We start from the raw sequence: 13,377 nt of genomic DNA on the forward strand, positions 1-13,377 counted from the left end.
CATAAATCTCTTGCTAGCCCTTTCCCACAATAACTTCAGGACTGAGCACTTATCAGTACTTTATTGAAATAAGATTTAAAGAAAAAAATAAGATTTCAAGAAACTGATTGCTATGAGGGAGGAGGTTACACTGCATATGCTCAAATAGCATGGTAATAGAGCAGTTATTTATTCTTCCAGTCTTTGACAGTATATCAATAGTATATGATTGGTTTTAATAATCAAACAGGGTTTAACTCAGTATTCTGAAACCGCATGTTTCTAGCACTGCTCCTGTATTTAAAACAAGCAGGTTTACCTAAAAGCCACACCAACAGAACAGCTACAAAGGAAGTAATAAGACCAGAAGAAAACATTTTATTTGATATTTTTCTTTTTAATTGTAAGCCCTATTCAAAATACAGCACAGTACCCTAGTATGCTACCTTCTTACTTGAATATGTAGGCAGGGTACATCTTAGTAATTTTTCAAAATCACTTAATGGCAATGATCATAGGATTGGAATGCTCATCGCTGACAGCCAGTGTAAGGAAAAGGACAGGATTATGCAGCTAAGGATTATTCCTTTCAGGGCTAACAAGTTTTCAGTGACACAGTAATTTCACTTGGCAACATTCCAGCCTAATTTTTTTCAGATAAATATTGAAACTGGCTTGGAAAATTCAATCATGAAGCTTTAAAGCTCCATTTTGAAAGATAGACCCTCCATAATGAACACATCATAACCATTATGAGTGTTTCATGACATTTTCGATAGTGGATATTAACAGCAATATATCAGCATCTGTCTGCATGAGAACACAAGAACGTGGGAATCTTTTAAGTTTCACCTAAGACAAGCAAATTCACTAATCAGAAAGGATTTAGAAATTAAAGCTTCACTACGAGTAGACAAACCAAAGGTTATTCTGTGTATGGTACTAATATTTAAGGAGCCATAACACCCACGTGGAATACATATTGTAATACCAGCAGCTTTCCCTGCCCTTGACACAGGCTCCATGTGCAAATAAAGAAGCCTTCTGCAAATATACAAGGCACTCATTTAATCTTCTGCTGTGGGACTACTGAAAAGGATTTTTTTTTTCCTATTGTACGGAAGAAATATACTACAGTACTTCAGTTTTCCATCTGACCTCGCAATTCCATACCTGGCGGAGATACAGCTTGAGAACATTGCTGATATCATGTGCATAGAGTTCAGAGAGCTCGACCAAATCCTTTCCATTTTCAAAAGCTTGACAAAGCTTTTCAACTCTTAATTTGGCTCCATTCACACGATAGATGCCCTGAAATTAAAAGACCAGCACAACTCTATTTCATTTTGAAAGGACAGTGTTGAACTGAGATATTGACAGTACAGCATTAACACCCTAAGAGAATTGGTTTTTTTAAAGATTGTCTATAAAACTTAAGCATGAACAAACTTGAGTATACCTTGACATTCAGTGCTCTGCTTTCAATTTCTGACGTACACTTTTTGATGATGAAAGGAACGCCATCAGGAACATTTTTAGCAGCTTGGGCAAATTCCACTCCAAACAAGTGAAGCCTTCCATGAAGTTTTTTGTGCCCACATTGAATAGCTAAAGTCTCTAAACACTTTTTATGGCATGCAAGTGAACACTACAGGGGAGATAAAAAAAAGCACATCGTTTGATATAAATTGACACCATAAGAAACATCTCTGATGTTTGTCACCCCATATGTGAGCAAAAGGCAAGATATATTAGTATGTTGTGCCTCTGCTTTGAGTTCACAGTGATTATATGAGTCACAAACTCGACAGTGTTTATACAGGAACATAATTCAAGTTTCCAAAACTCTCAACTTTACGTAAATCCCAAGCAGAAATGTAAACTAATTTTTGACTTACCTCCTCACATTCAGCTCCATGAAATACCACTAAGCTGTCACACTCTCTGCATTTAGATGGAGCTCTCAGCTTCCGTAGTTTGTGCGTTTGTGCTGCTTTTGACATATTAGCATTTCTAAAAGGTCCTGGAGAATTTGCAGTTTCAGATGTCAGATCATTTAAACCTGGAGAGAATTTCTCTGTTATAGTCTTTCTAATATCTACTATTGGGACAGTATTTATTCTGATTTTTTAGAACTGTGGTGCAGAACACAGAATTCTGTAAGTAATAGCAACTATCAAAGTAATTAAAAACATTTCAACCACAAGAAAGCAAAACTACGTCACAGTTTACATAATAGACTTATTAACTATCAAAGAATCTTATATAAAAGTGTAATCAAATAATAATTTTTTCATTTTTAAGTATTCCAGTTTTCTCCGGTATCAATGACATGTGAAAATATTAGGACATTTAATTCCAGCTGCCCTGCAGTTCAGGCAACGATTCATAAAAGTTTCATTTTATGTATTTCAAAGTCCCGTATGAGAGGATGAAAGATGACAATATGCTTTGGCCTGTAGTGTTTCTGAAATACTTAAAAAAAGAATACTTTGCAGCAGGGAAGAATTAACATACACTCATGGCAGAATGCATATGAAATTAAAAAAATTAAATTAAAAAAATACTGATTCTCAGTTTCCTATAACAACATCAAACTATTTTCTAGAGGATTCTACAGCTAAAAAGAATAGCAACTGGCCCTTTTTGTGTCCAGTTCTTTTCAAGCAGTTTACTTAAAATGCTACCAACAACTCTGGGAACCAAAATACTTTGTTTTGCAGATAACTTAAAATTAGCACATACAGTTAATTGTCCAAAAAGCTTCTTAAAAGCTCAAGCATTGATTAAACAATACCACTCCAAGTGAAAGTTTGCATCCATCAACATATTGCCATGCTTTGAATCTTGATCTAAACTAATATTGTTAACCACAGATTCATTCCTAGAAGGCAAAGTATACATTTAAGAAAAAAGGACTAATTGAGTAATTTCTTAGGGGCTTTACTCAGCAAGTGTCACAAATATTCCAAAATAAGTTTGTGAGTACTGTAGAACTATTCCCATAGAACTATTTCTGATAATCTAGTTATTCAGGTTTCAATGCCTGTGGCAACATTGTCTTTATACAGTCAAAATTAATTTGAAAATTAGAAATGGCCTGGTCAAATCTGGGACAGACATTACTGAACTTGCTTATCTTAGTTGAAAAGGGTAGGATCTCAGCTATTACCCTAAACACTTGGAACTATGTTTTTCCAATTTTCCAATTACCAACTCTATGTATCTGTGCATTTTATTTCAAAATTTAGAAGTTACCTTACATAAATCAGTGCTATGCAGCTAAATTTAAATGCAAAAGTCTTGAGGGAATGGTTAGCAGATCATTTGTTTTACCTCAAAAGGGTGAAGACACTAGAAATGTTAAGCAGTTGCCCATATAGTTAATCTAAATATATAAAGACAATTCTGCACCACTTCATTAAAATGACCTGAACATTATTCCTCAGCTCTCAACCTCAAGTGGATGCACACTGTATTGAAAAACACTGCTGCTGGTAATCACAGTCTTGTTACAGTACTTTTTTTAAGCACATTAAAAAGAAAAGCCACATTCTGCAACAAAAAGCATCATCTGGGGTCTTCAGGTATGGAAACAACATTACCACAGTCTGAAGGAGATGGTGGCTCTCTTTCATCGAGATCATCAGCAGATGACATAGTACCAGTGGAAGGTGTTCGGGGAAGTCGTCTTTTAAAATCCCCTGGCAAATAAGAAAAATTTTCAGGAAGTTGTAATTATGACTTTGACCTGACTGTTCATTTTCACCACATGCTCTGTTTAATACTTGCTTATCTAACAACAGTATCTTTTTTAATGTAAAGCAGTGCAAAGAAAAGACTTCTGATTAGTACAGCAGTGAATGGAGCTGTACCTGGGCTGGCAGATGGAGAATCCATGGATCGTGACTCACTGCTTCCCCCTGCACTTTCAGAATCACTGCACATTCCTCCACTCTGGTTGCCAACTGACCATGATCTGAACGGTGGTGGCCCTCGCACTGCTTTTGAAAAGAAAATCCGCTAATTCCAAATGTCAAGGACAAAAATTACTTTTTTTTATTTAAAGACTATTGATTGTATTCAAAATAGGAAAATATTGCAAAAGTTACATGAGCATGCAATGTAGTGAAAAAACACCCACAGCATATATTCCTTTAAAAGCTTCCGGATGTAAGAAAACTAATTTCAGAAACTCGATATTTGTGCTTTTACAGAAGACCTGAAATCAACACAGCATTTAGAAAACCAATGGATTTTCAATTGTTAAAGCTAATTGAAATAGTTTAGTCCACTGAGTTTGACAGTACTTGCTGTTTGAATTGCACCTCACCTTTCTTGTCAAAGAATCTAGGTATGCATACAGACAGTTTTCCATTTGTCCTTCTTATGCTCGACTACATACCATTTTATAGGCTTCAAACTCTATAATACATTTTTAACCCTTCAGTCCTACATTTCTGACTCACATATCAAGCATACTTTTAAAAAAATTTTTATTTTTATTTTTATTTATTTAGAGACCGAGTTTCAGATGAAATACAGAAAACTACCTTGAATATCTGTGTTGCTGGAAGATCTCTTCTCTCTAACCTTTTGTGAACGACGATAAATTGGGCTTCCCACATCATCTAATGTCTGCACAGGAAAGTCTCCTGAACACTGAGATAAGTTACCATGTGATGTATGGACGCTGTTTGTTGATTGCTTATTAAAAACCCTTCAGGAAAAAGAAAGTAATTTGAAGAATGAGTAAGACAGAAATTAGAGAAAATCAATGTATTTTTTAAATCCCTGAGCATTAAAAATGCTTCATTTAGTTACTACTCATGAACATATGTATTTGACATGTAATTTTTTGAGTCCAAATTAAAAAAACTAAAAAAATTAAGGTGGCCATTTTTTTTTAATTAAATATGTGCATTTTCTCCCCACGCCATAAATCAGCTTTCCCACCTCTCTGTATGGTATTATAAACATTATCTTGCAGACTTCAAAAAAACAGCCTATCTGTTCATCTGAAGATCAGAATAATTCAGAAGCCATTGCATTCCATGCTTATGGTTTCCCCTCCAAAAGATTCTTTGCCCAGCCATCAGGACCATCCACCTATAAACATACAGGTGCTAATATACCGTGCTTTTTAAAAAGCACAGAAAATATGTTGAAGCTGTCAGAGAGTCAATCTATTATGAAAATCTACTCTCACAATAAGACAGAATACTGTTAACAGTAATTAATGTAAAATGCTGAAGCACCCTGTGGACAAAATGGCCTGCTGGCCAAGCTTAGCAGTCAGGAAGCTGCTGTTCCTTAATCAGTTCTACCCTATGAAGCATAAGGAAATAGAGACTGAAAAACATTAAAATTCGCATTTGTTCAAGCTACTGTCCCTTAAATTAATGCAGACCTAAACAATAAAAATGATCACTTACAAGTACATGCAGTATCACAAGGCCATGACAAAGATAACAAAAGGTGGGGAGAGAGAAGGAGAAGAAACACACTCCTATAAATCTTAAGCAGTAAACAGCTGGGAGAGCACACAAAGAGTTGGAAATTTCATGCTCATCAGTTTCTCAGGGAGCTACACAGTTAAATCCCCTTAAGTCAAAGTTTATGAGTACAGCCTAAATCAGTCTTAAAAGGCAGGAAATTTATAGACAAGAACTAAGAATCTCAGCTTTAACTTTGAATTTCCTGGCTTTTGTTGGTAGAAGTCTGACTCAAGCATTCATTTTTTTGTATTTAGTTTCCTTTTGAAAAACGATGACGACACTTTCCTGTAGAACTGTGAAACACACAGATTGGAATGGATATTCTGGTGCTTTAGTGCCAAGATGACTATAAATTTTACAAATTAAAGGTGGAAAAGCATTTGGCATGCTGACACAAGGAGCTGTCTTTTTGTCTTGAAGTCTTTACTTCCACATTACCTGGATGTTTCACAGATTAACAGTAAAAAACTTCCATTTCAGACAGATTGGAAAAAAAATATTTATGTTATAACATGTCCCTACAAATGGACTCTGAGCTTTTTTTAGTCACATTGCATGACACAGAAATCAAACAACACTTCCTGCCAAAAAGTTGTCCAGTGTAAACAACATGAAAGAAGCTACTGTAGCAGCAAAGCTTGTAGAAGAAGAAAACTACCTCTTCAGACTTTCTAAGTCTTTCTAATTATCAAATACTATTGCCACACTACACTACCAAGTCCAAAATTTACATTTTTCATATTAACCAGTGTCTACATTAAAATAGTAACAAGTCTTGCACAACAACTGTCAGTGTTTTTAGCAGGTCTTATTGCAATGAAATGACAATCTGCTTTGGAATGTACAGACAGGTTTTAATGTCAACATTATATATAATCTACCAAAAGATGGGAAAAAGAACGGTAAAGCAGGGTAAAATACCAGGATTCCTTTAATTCCTCCAAAAATGATATTTTATTGTTAAACACTTTTGCCTTATGTTCCATTCTAAAGCAAGCAAATGCCACCTGCTCTTTGGGACTTACCCATCAACCTGGGAGTTCTGGGTTTCCAAAGAGCCTGATTCCATAGGAACACCATCCTTTGGCAAACTTTTCACAAACTCTGAATACTGCTGACCAGGGTCATAGAGTTTGGCACTCTCACAGAGGGACTGGCAGTTAACTGGAAGAGATACAACCTGAGCATGCTGCAGCTGGAACAGGTTAACTGTTGCCTGTTGGGGGAAAAAGACTTTCATTATCTGTAGATCATTTACTAGATATTTCCCTTGCACATTGCTCAACAGAAATTATTATCCCGACAGAAGATTTTTTAAACAATAAGACTAGAAAAATTCCAGAAAATAGTAACATGTTTGTGCAAGATTCCTGAAAGTCACTTGTAAAAACTTGATCTGTAATACAGATACTAGTATTTCTCTTCTCTCTGGGTTATTGAATCCTTTTGGTAGCAAAGGCAATTCCAATGGCTTCCCACTTTGGGTTGATCAAGATCAACAGCAAGTTTTTTTGGCTACCAAAAAGATATTTTTCATGCTCTGGGGGGGAATCTGAGTCAGCATTACAATGATGAAGCAGCTGGAATTCCAAACCCAAGTGAACTCCATATTGCCTTATGAAAAGGACAAAATTCTATCCTGATAGACAGATTAATTGCACACTTTCTTCATTAAATTACATAACACTTCTAAATGATTTTATCACAAGCCAGAGACCAGAAAAGGGGACTCTGTGTGGCTGCTTCTTCAGCTTTGGGGCTGCAAAGGAGTTTGGAATTTATACTTGAACTGACAAGTCTGTCTAAGCTTTCTATTGGTCTTACAGGTTGGTTTTGAGGTTGCCTGGGGACAGGGGGTGTGTGTTTGTTGTTTTATTTTCCGTCTCTGCCCCAGCATTAAATTGTCTTTGCCTTATCTTAAAAAAAACAAAACAAAACAAAAGAACCATCTCTTGACACAATGTGTTCTTAAAGCTTTTTTAGAAATTGTGCATAAACTATATAGTAATATATCAGAAAGATAAATAAAATTTATCTTCCTCTGTCCTTTGAAAACTTCTTATTTTAAGCGGTAACACTATAGATGGGGCTTTCTGTTACTTTTAACAATATTTATATATCTGTGTGAAATATATTTTAAAAACCATGCTTACAGCTTTAAGAGTAAGATCACACTGGTAAATAATCTCCCGAAGCTGTGTTAAGACATCACTTTTAAAGCTTTCCAAATCATTTCGTTTTTCTTCAATCTCTGCCATGCTTGCTTTATAGTGCTCATTGGCCTCTTCAGCCTGGAGAAAACACAAGTATAAAGGGTTGATGGACTGCAGGCCTTGATACTAGAAGCAAGAATAAAAAAAACCCACACCACATGCTTGTAATTGGAGATTCCCATTTAGGGTAAGAACATGATTAAAATTATGAACTGAACTCTTTCCACTTAGGAAAGCGTTACTTACTCTTTCCACTAGGAAAGCATGAATAGAACCAGCATAGGCTTAACTTTAAAAGCAAGGAACAAAAACTCTTTACCTTTTGAAGAGCTTCCTCTTCTAGCCTTCGTTTTTTTTCTAGTTGCTTGCTGACATCTTTCACAAAGCTTCCACTTGAGCTGAGATGTTCCTCCTCAGCACGAGCAGTGCAGGATTTTGCCTTTTCATACTCATCTTGACGCTGTGTATATAGCAACTTTGCTTTTCGTAGAGCAGCTTCCAGCTCTTGCTGCAGAATGCAATGAAAGACAAAGCAGAAGAATAACTGATATTAATTTTTCAGTTATTTAATGGTTGATGTTTAAAGAGGCTGTTATGCACAGGGCTGTATGCTGCAGTTCAAAGTACACAGTCATTGAAAGACAACTGCTTAAAAATACCAGATTGTCATCAAATTGGCAGTTATGTGCTACTTACAATAAGCCCTATAGATGATACTTGTGAATATAAGTTCATAACAAGCCTAGTTTGAAAGTTTCTTCCTTTTGAAGAATTTTAGACTGAACTGTTAGATATGAAAGAATTACCAACCATTTTTTTCTGTTCTCGCTGCCAAAGCTCCTTGATATCTTTCCTTTGTCTATCCAACTCATTTTTCCTTCCAAGAAGAGGCTAGATAGGAAATATTAATAGAGTACGTTAAAGGCTTATAGGCTGCAAGTTCATTCTTTTAAACATTCTGTGGTGTCACAAAACTTTAAAAACCCTAAATAATATTTTGGTCTTTTTTCTTTAAGCTTACCTGCACAAATTTGTTAGACTGAAGAGCAGCAGCTGTTTGTTGCCAAAGTTGATTGTTCTCAATATCATTTTGAAAAGCATTAACGAATATTGATTGGAATGGCATATAATCCTAAAATTACACAAAACACATTAATGTTCTAGGTAAGACAGAGATATGCTGACATTCTAAAAGTCAGCTGAACTAGATTTTCAATTAAATTTAGTGAGTATTTCTATGTGTGTGGAAGTCAGGTATGAATGTAGAAAATTACTGATTTCTCATCTGCATTTCACTTTACTAGGAAAAAAGTCTACAAGTCCAAACCACAAAGCATACAAGATATCAGACAGAAAAAAAGCACATTGTGAAAACTATTCTGGGTATTCAACAAAAATAATTTTATATATCCAAATTTCCATAGGAAACGGAAGACAAAATACAGCAGATCTTTCAACCAGTACTTTAAGGTATAAATCAATTCTGTATCAACTTAAAAATCTACTCCTTCATATCCCTGAATTTTACTTTTGGGCAAGGCATTCAATACTTTGGTTCAATACTAAGATTTAAGACTAAAATAAAGCCCCTAAGATGTACTCACCTGGTGTCCAACAATAGCTTTAGCAGTTTCAGCCATTTTTGCTAAGTTTCTAGAACACTCCAGTTCTGTTAAAAAAATTTCACAGTTATTGTTTACACTAACAGTTGTAACACATGCTAAATGCTTTTTACAGTCTTCCTTTAACAAATAGGCTACAGAGGGGACCACCTTCACTTTGTTACAGGCCTTTAATTGTAGGAAATGTGCGATAGTTCTGTCCACTTCAGCAGAACAGCTACTAATTTAGAAATCACATTACTGACAGTCTGCAGCACAGAGGCCTGACAACAGATTTAATTTCATCATGACAAAGCTGATTAAATGCCAGAAAGAGCCACTCACCCACACTAAGCTTTTTTTCTACCCATGCGACTACATCCTTGATATATTTTGACAATGCTTTAGCATAGGACAGAGCTGATTCGATCCCACTGTCATTTCTTAGGAGCATGCTATCAACCTCCTCTGCTCGAAGATGTCCTGCAAATAAAGCATCGAACACAAACAAGTGATTTTTAGACATGACCACACACTGAGAGCAAAGCCAGTATTAGCCAACTGTGAATGCTTAAGCAGCTCTGATCTTGAGTTGGTCTTTAATGCTAGTTGATTCTAAACAGGACTGACAGAGGTTTTAGAACAAATTAAAGGGTCATAGTATTTTATCTGGGGTAGTCATATGGTCAGCATAACTTTCTTCAAGAAAGTGACCCAACAAAACACCAATCATATGATGAGATACAGAAGAGCTTCAGGCCTTTGGTTCATTTCCCCCCCCCCCCAAAAGGCAACCAGGTTAATTATTTACAAAAGAATAAAACCTTTGCAATAGCATCTTTTTTTTTTTTTTACAGTGAAGTTTTAATGGCAGCATGAGTGTAAAAAAGTGAGCAAGCAACTGACTTAAAACATTTTTAGAAGAAATAAACCCCACAGATTCAAAGTGGTGTTTATCAATGTTAAGTGAATTACCTACCTTGAATATCATCCCTTTCATGCAGTGAGCCCCCAGACTCCACGGAAAGATTTTCAAAAGACTGGTGTACAAGAAAGAAAACATTAAGTTAGCAATGAAAAGCTCTCACTGGAACTGACAGGCTAACCAAATAAATGGCATTATCTGCCCCTTTCCTTTTTTGCAGATAAGGCAAACTGCACTGTAACTCCCTCTCAACTAAGGCACAACACCCTCTAACCTCCCACAGCTGTCGAATGAGACATAATAAATAGCAAGGAATCATTATATACCTTTAAATCAACAATCTTGAAAGGCTGTGATGAAAGAGTTAAATATCAACCAGATCTGTTGAAGAATTGAGTTCCAGCTTTTCTTAGATCCCTACCTATCTTTTAAAAACCTTTTCATACAGACCTAATGTCATATACATGTAACAGCTGTTATTCTACAAGCCATTAGAATCCTATATTTCTTCCTCAAAGGAATAAAGTTATTTCTCCTAAATTACTTGCAGGTGTGCACTGTAGGCACAACAGCTGACTGTAGCACTTGCTAATGAAGCCCTGACAATCAATACAACCTGACAGAATGTAATCCAATAATAAAAGGAATGTAGCACATCATGTCATCCCTACCTTTGTCCTTATGCTGCATTTTGCTACCCCTTTATTTGTGAAAGTTGAACTATTTGTAGGACTGTGCTGTAGACCTGACTGCTCGACACATTTAAATGAATAAAAATTTTACCTAGTAACCACTTATCCCCTTAAAAACCAAAACAAAGAAAAACAACAAACCCTACATAATTTTAAATGGAGAAATTACCCTTCACAACTTTGAAGCACAGAGCAGACAGAAAATAAAGGCTAAGAAATAGCTGCAGAGTGCTCTTAAACTTTACAAGAACAGCTTGTTTCCATTTAGACTTTGGAGCTGGTTTATTTTCAGACATTTGCTAAAATGGAGCACAGTATCAATGATGCAAGTAGTTTTGGTTAGCTGGGGTTTTTAAATGTAACTGAAAATGGATCATAAATCACGTAAAAATCCCTCAAGAATAATTCTTTACTTCACAGCAAAAGCAGCTTTTCCATAGATCAAAACATGAAAGGTATTAATCATCAGTTGAACACTGAACAGAATTAAACTATAGTCTACAGAGCTGCTCCATTCCTAAAAGTGGAATACTAGTATAATTGCTGTCTACTATAAGAGAGTTTTAACAAAATGGAAGGGCTCTTCCAAAACAAATGGAAAATCTATCCAAAGCTGTCCATCAACCAAACTGTTAAAAAAAATAAAATCTTAATTTAACAATGGATCAATATTCAGTTGTGGAGACAGTTTGAACATTCCTAGACATAGTTCAGATTTTATAAAACCTTGTATTTTATAATAGCTTGAAGTGCTTATTAGTTATGGTCCTAAAAATTACTTCTCATTCTGTAAGACCTAAATCACTGCAGTCCTGAAAACTGTTCAGTCCTTTCCAGTCCCTCAGGCACACAGACTAGTTAGGGCAGCTAATCAAAGATTACTCATCCTTTCACATTCACCCCATTGCAAACACGTAATACCACGTTTTGAAAGCAAACGTGAACAAATGCTTTCACATATGTCCTACAACTTATTATCAGAACTTGATCCATATAGCTTGCCCCCTTCAAGCAACCAATGACTTATCCTGGCAGTCCTAGCAAAAATGAAAAGCCTGACTTCTAGATAAGATTTCATTTCGAAATTCAGTGAGGCTCTTTCTTTTTTTCCCCTCCCATTACCCAAGACTCTCACCCTGACAGAGGCAAATCTCCTCACACATTTTGAAAATTTTATCCTACTCCTTTATTATGCTCTTAGATCTGCATAGCATCAAATAGCATTCAAATAGCTCGCTGAGTAATGAAAGGTCAGACATGTCTGTCTCGTCTCTTCCAGTATATTCTGAAGCACTTCTGTTTTTAATTAAAAAATATCTTTACTTTCACCTTGTATGTCTGGTTGCACTATGAGGGCTAAAATGAGAACAATTACATTTGCTAAGAGGGGGTATACATATTATTTAACTTAAACTTCCAAGTGGAATGCCTGAAGTAAAGAATGTAGACTCCCCTGCAGTCAAGAGAAGCGAGATCAGCGCTGCCCATCCCCTTCCTCCTTGGAGGAATCCTCAACAGCTTAATTAGGGTAGTCCCTAACTAAACAAGCAATCAAAATCTTTCTCCTTAATCAAGCCTCAAAAAATTTACATGTTAAATTCTACCAAAATGTTACACTCTATCTGTTTAAGATACAGCTAGCTGCTATGATCAACCACTGAACATAAACATCTACAGGAAAAGTTAATACACCTCTTCAACATTTTGCATTTAACTCCTTCTAACACTCAACTCCTAGCTAGCCTCCAAATTACTGTCTGAATTGCAGATCCAAGTGAAATGATTAATCTGTTAAGTGTATTTATTTGCCTAAATGAAAAGACACTTAAGACAGATTTCTAAGAAATTGAACTATGTTATCCTACTTCAAAATTTATAATTGTTTACCTCCACATTAGGAAAAGCAAGAGACACAACAAAGAAGGGCTTTTAAATACAAGCTGGTGACTTCTGAAGCACCTAGAATAGAATTCATTCTTCATTTCACTGTATTCTAATTTCCCCTTGGCCTTCCCCCACCCTCGTGTTCAGAAGAGTGATCTTTTAGGCAATCATTTTCACTTCACAGTACAATATATAGGACCATCTCATTCCACAGGCATATACTTTTGAAATACAAAACCATTTCAAGATTAAAACGTTGGCAAATTTATCACCTTCCTTCTCCTGGTGAATCAATTAGATGAATTAGTACTTGTTCCAATAACCTCATTTAACTTATATGAGATGCTGGCTTTTATGCTATTTTATTTCATACTTTGTATCAGCAACCTGATTCTAAGTTTGCTGGAACCAGTTTTCTGCATAGCCTACTTTTCCTCCATATTGTTTATGAAGATGAGTTTTGTAGCAACTACAGAAGTAGAACTTCTATGATAACCCATATTTCTCCCATGTGTGTTATCAAACATAGTGAAAATTTAAGAAGACTACTTCTCAGCTGCAGCTGCACAGCATTACTGTGATCAA

General features: G+C 35.7%; 1 protein-coding gene across 6 annotated transcripts in view; it reads right to left on the reverse strand.

Annotated features, from left to right (window-relative positions):
- Window positions 1-13,377, reverse strand: part of ARHGAP29 (Rho GTPase activating protein 29) — a 49,613-nt gene that overhangs the window by 4,686 nt on the left and 31,550 nt on the right. For 3 of the 6 annotated variants that reach the window (XM_039383227.1, XM_027712213.2, XM_027712205.2), the window contains exons 6-19: window positions 10,271-10,331; window positions 9,637-9,774; window positions 9,295-9,359; window positions 8,712-8,822; window positions 8,501-8,581; window positions 8,010-8,198; window positions 7,631-7,768; window positions 6,503-6,693; window positions 4,533-4,699; window positions 3,855-3,983; window positions 3,585-3,683; window positions 1,878-2,041; window positions 1,439-1,627; window positions 1,153-1,290 (exon numbers count right to left, since the gene is read on the reverse strand). In XM_039383227.1, the coding sequence (XP_039239161.1) occupies window positions 1,153-1,290; window positions 1,439-1,627; window positions 1,878-2,041; window positions 3,585-3,683; window positions 3,855-3,983; window positions 4,533-4,699; window positions 6,503-6,693; window positions 7,631-7,768; window positions 8,010-8,198; window positions 8,501-8,581; window positions 8,712-8,822; window positions 9,295-9,359; window positions 9,637-9,774; window positions 10,271-10,331 (1,860 nt within the window). The remainder of the gene's footprint in view (window positions 1-1,152; window positions 1,291-1,438; window positions 1,628-1,877; window positions 2,042-3,584; window positions 3,684-3,854; window positions 3,984-4,532; window positions 4,700-6,502; window positions 6,694-7,630; window positions 7,769-8,009; window positions 8,199-8,500; window positions 8,582-8,711; window positions 8,823-9,294; window positions 9,360-9,636; window positions 9,775-10,270; window positions 10,332-13,377) is intronic. The other 3 variants (XM_039383237.1, XM_039383232.1, XM_039383231.1) reach the window with 2 other exon arrangements.

This window comes from Pipra filicauda, unplaced genomic scaffold (genome assembly GCF_003945595.2).
Source record: "Pipra filicauda isolate LSUMZ 115617 unplaced genomic scaffold, ASM394559v2 scaffold112_size3218982_pilon, whole genome shotgun sequence".
Classification (NCBI taxonomy): Eukaryota; Metazoa; Chordata; class Aves; order Passeriformes; family Pipridae; genus Pipra; species Pipra filicauda.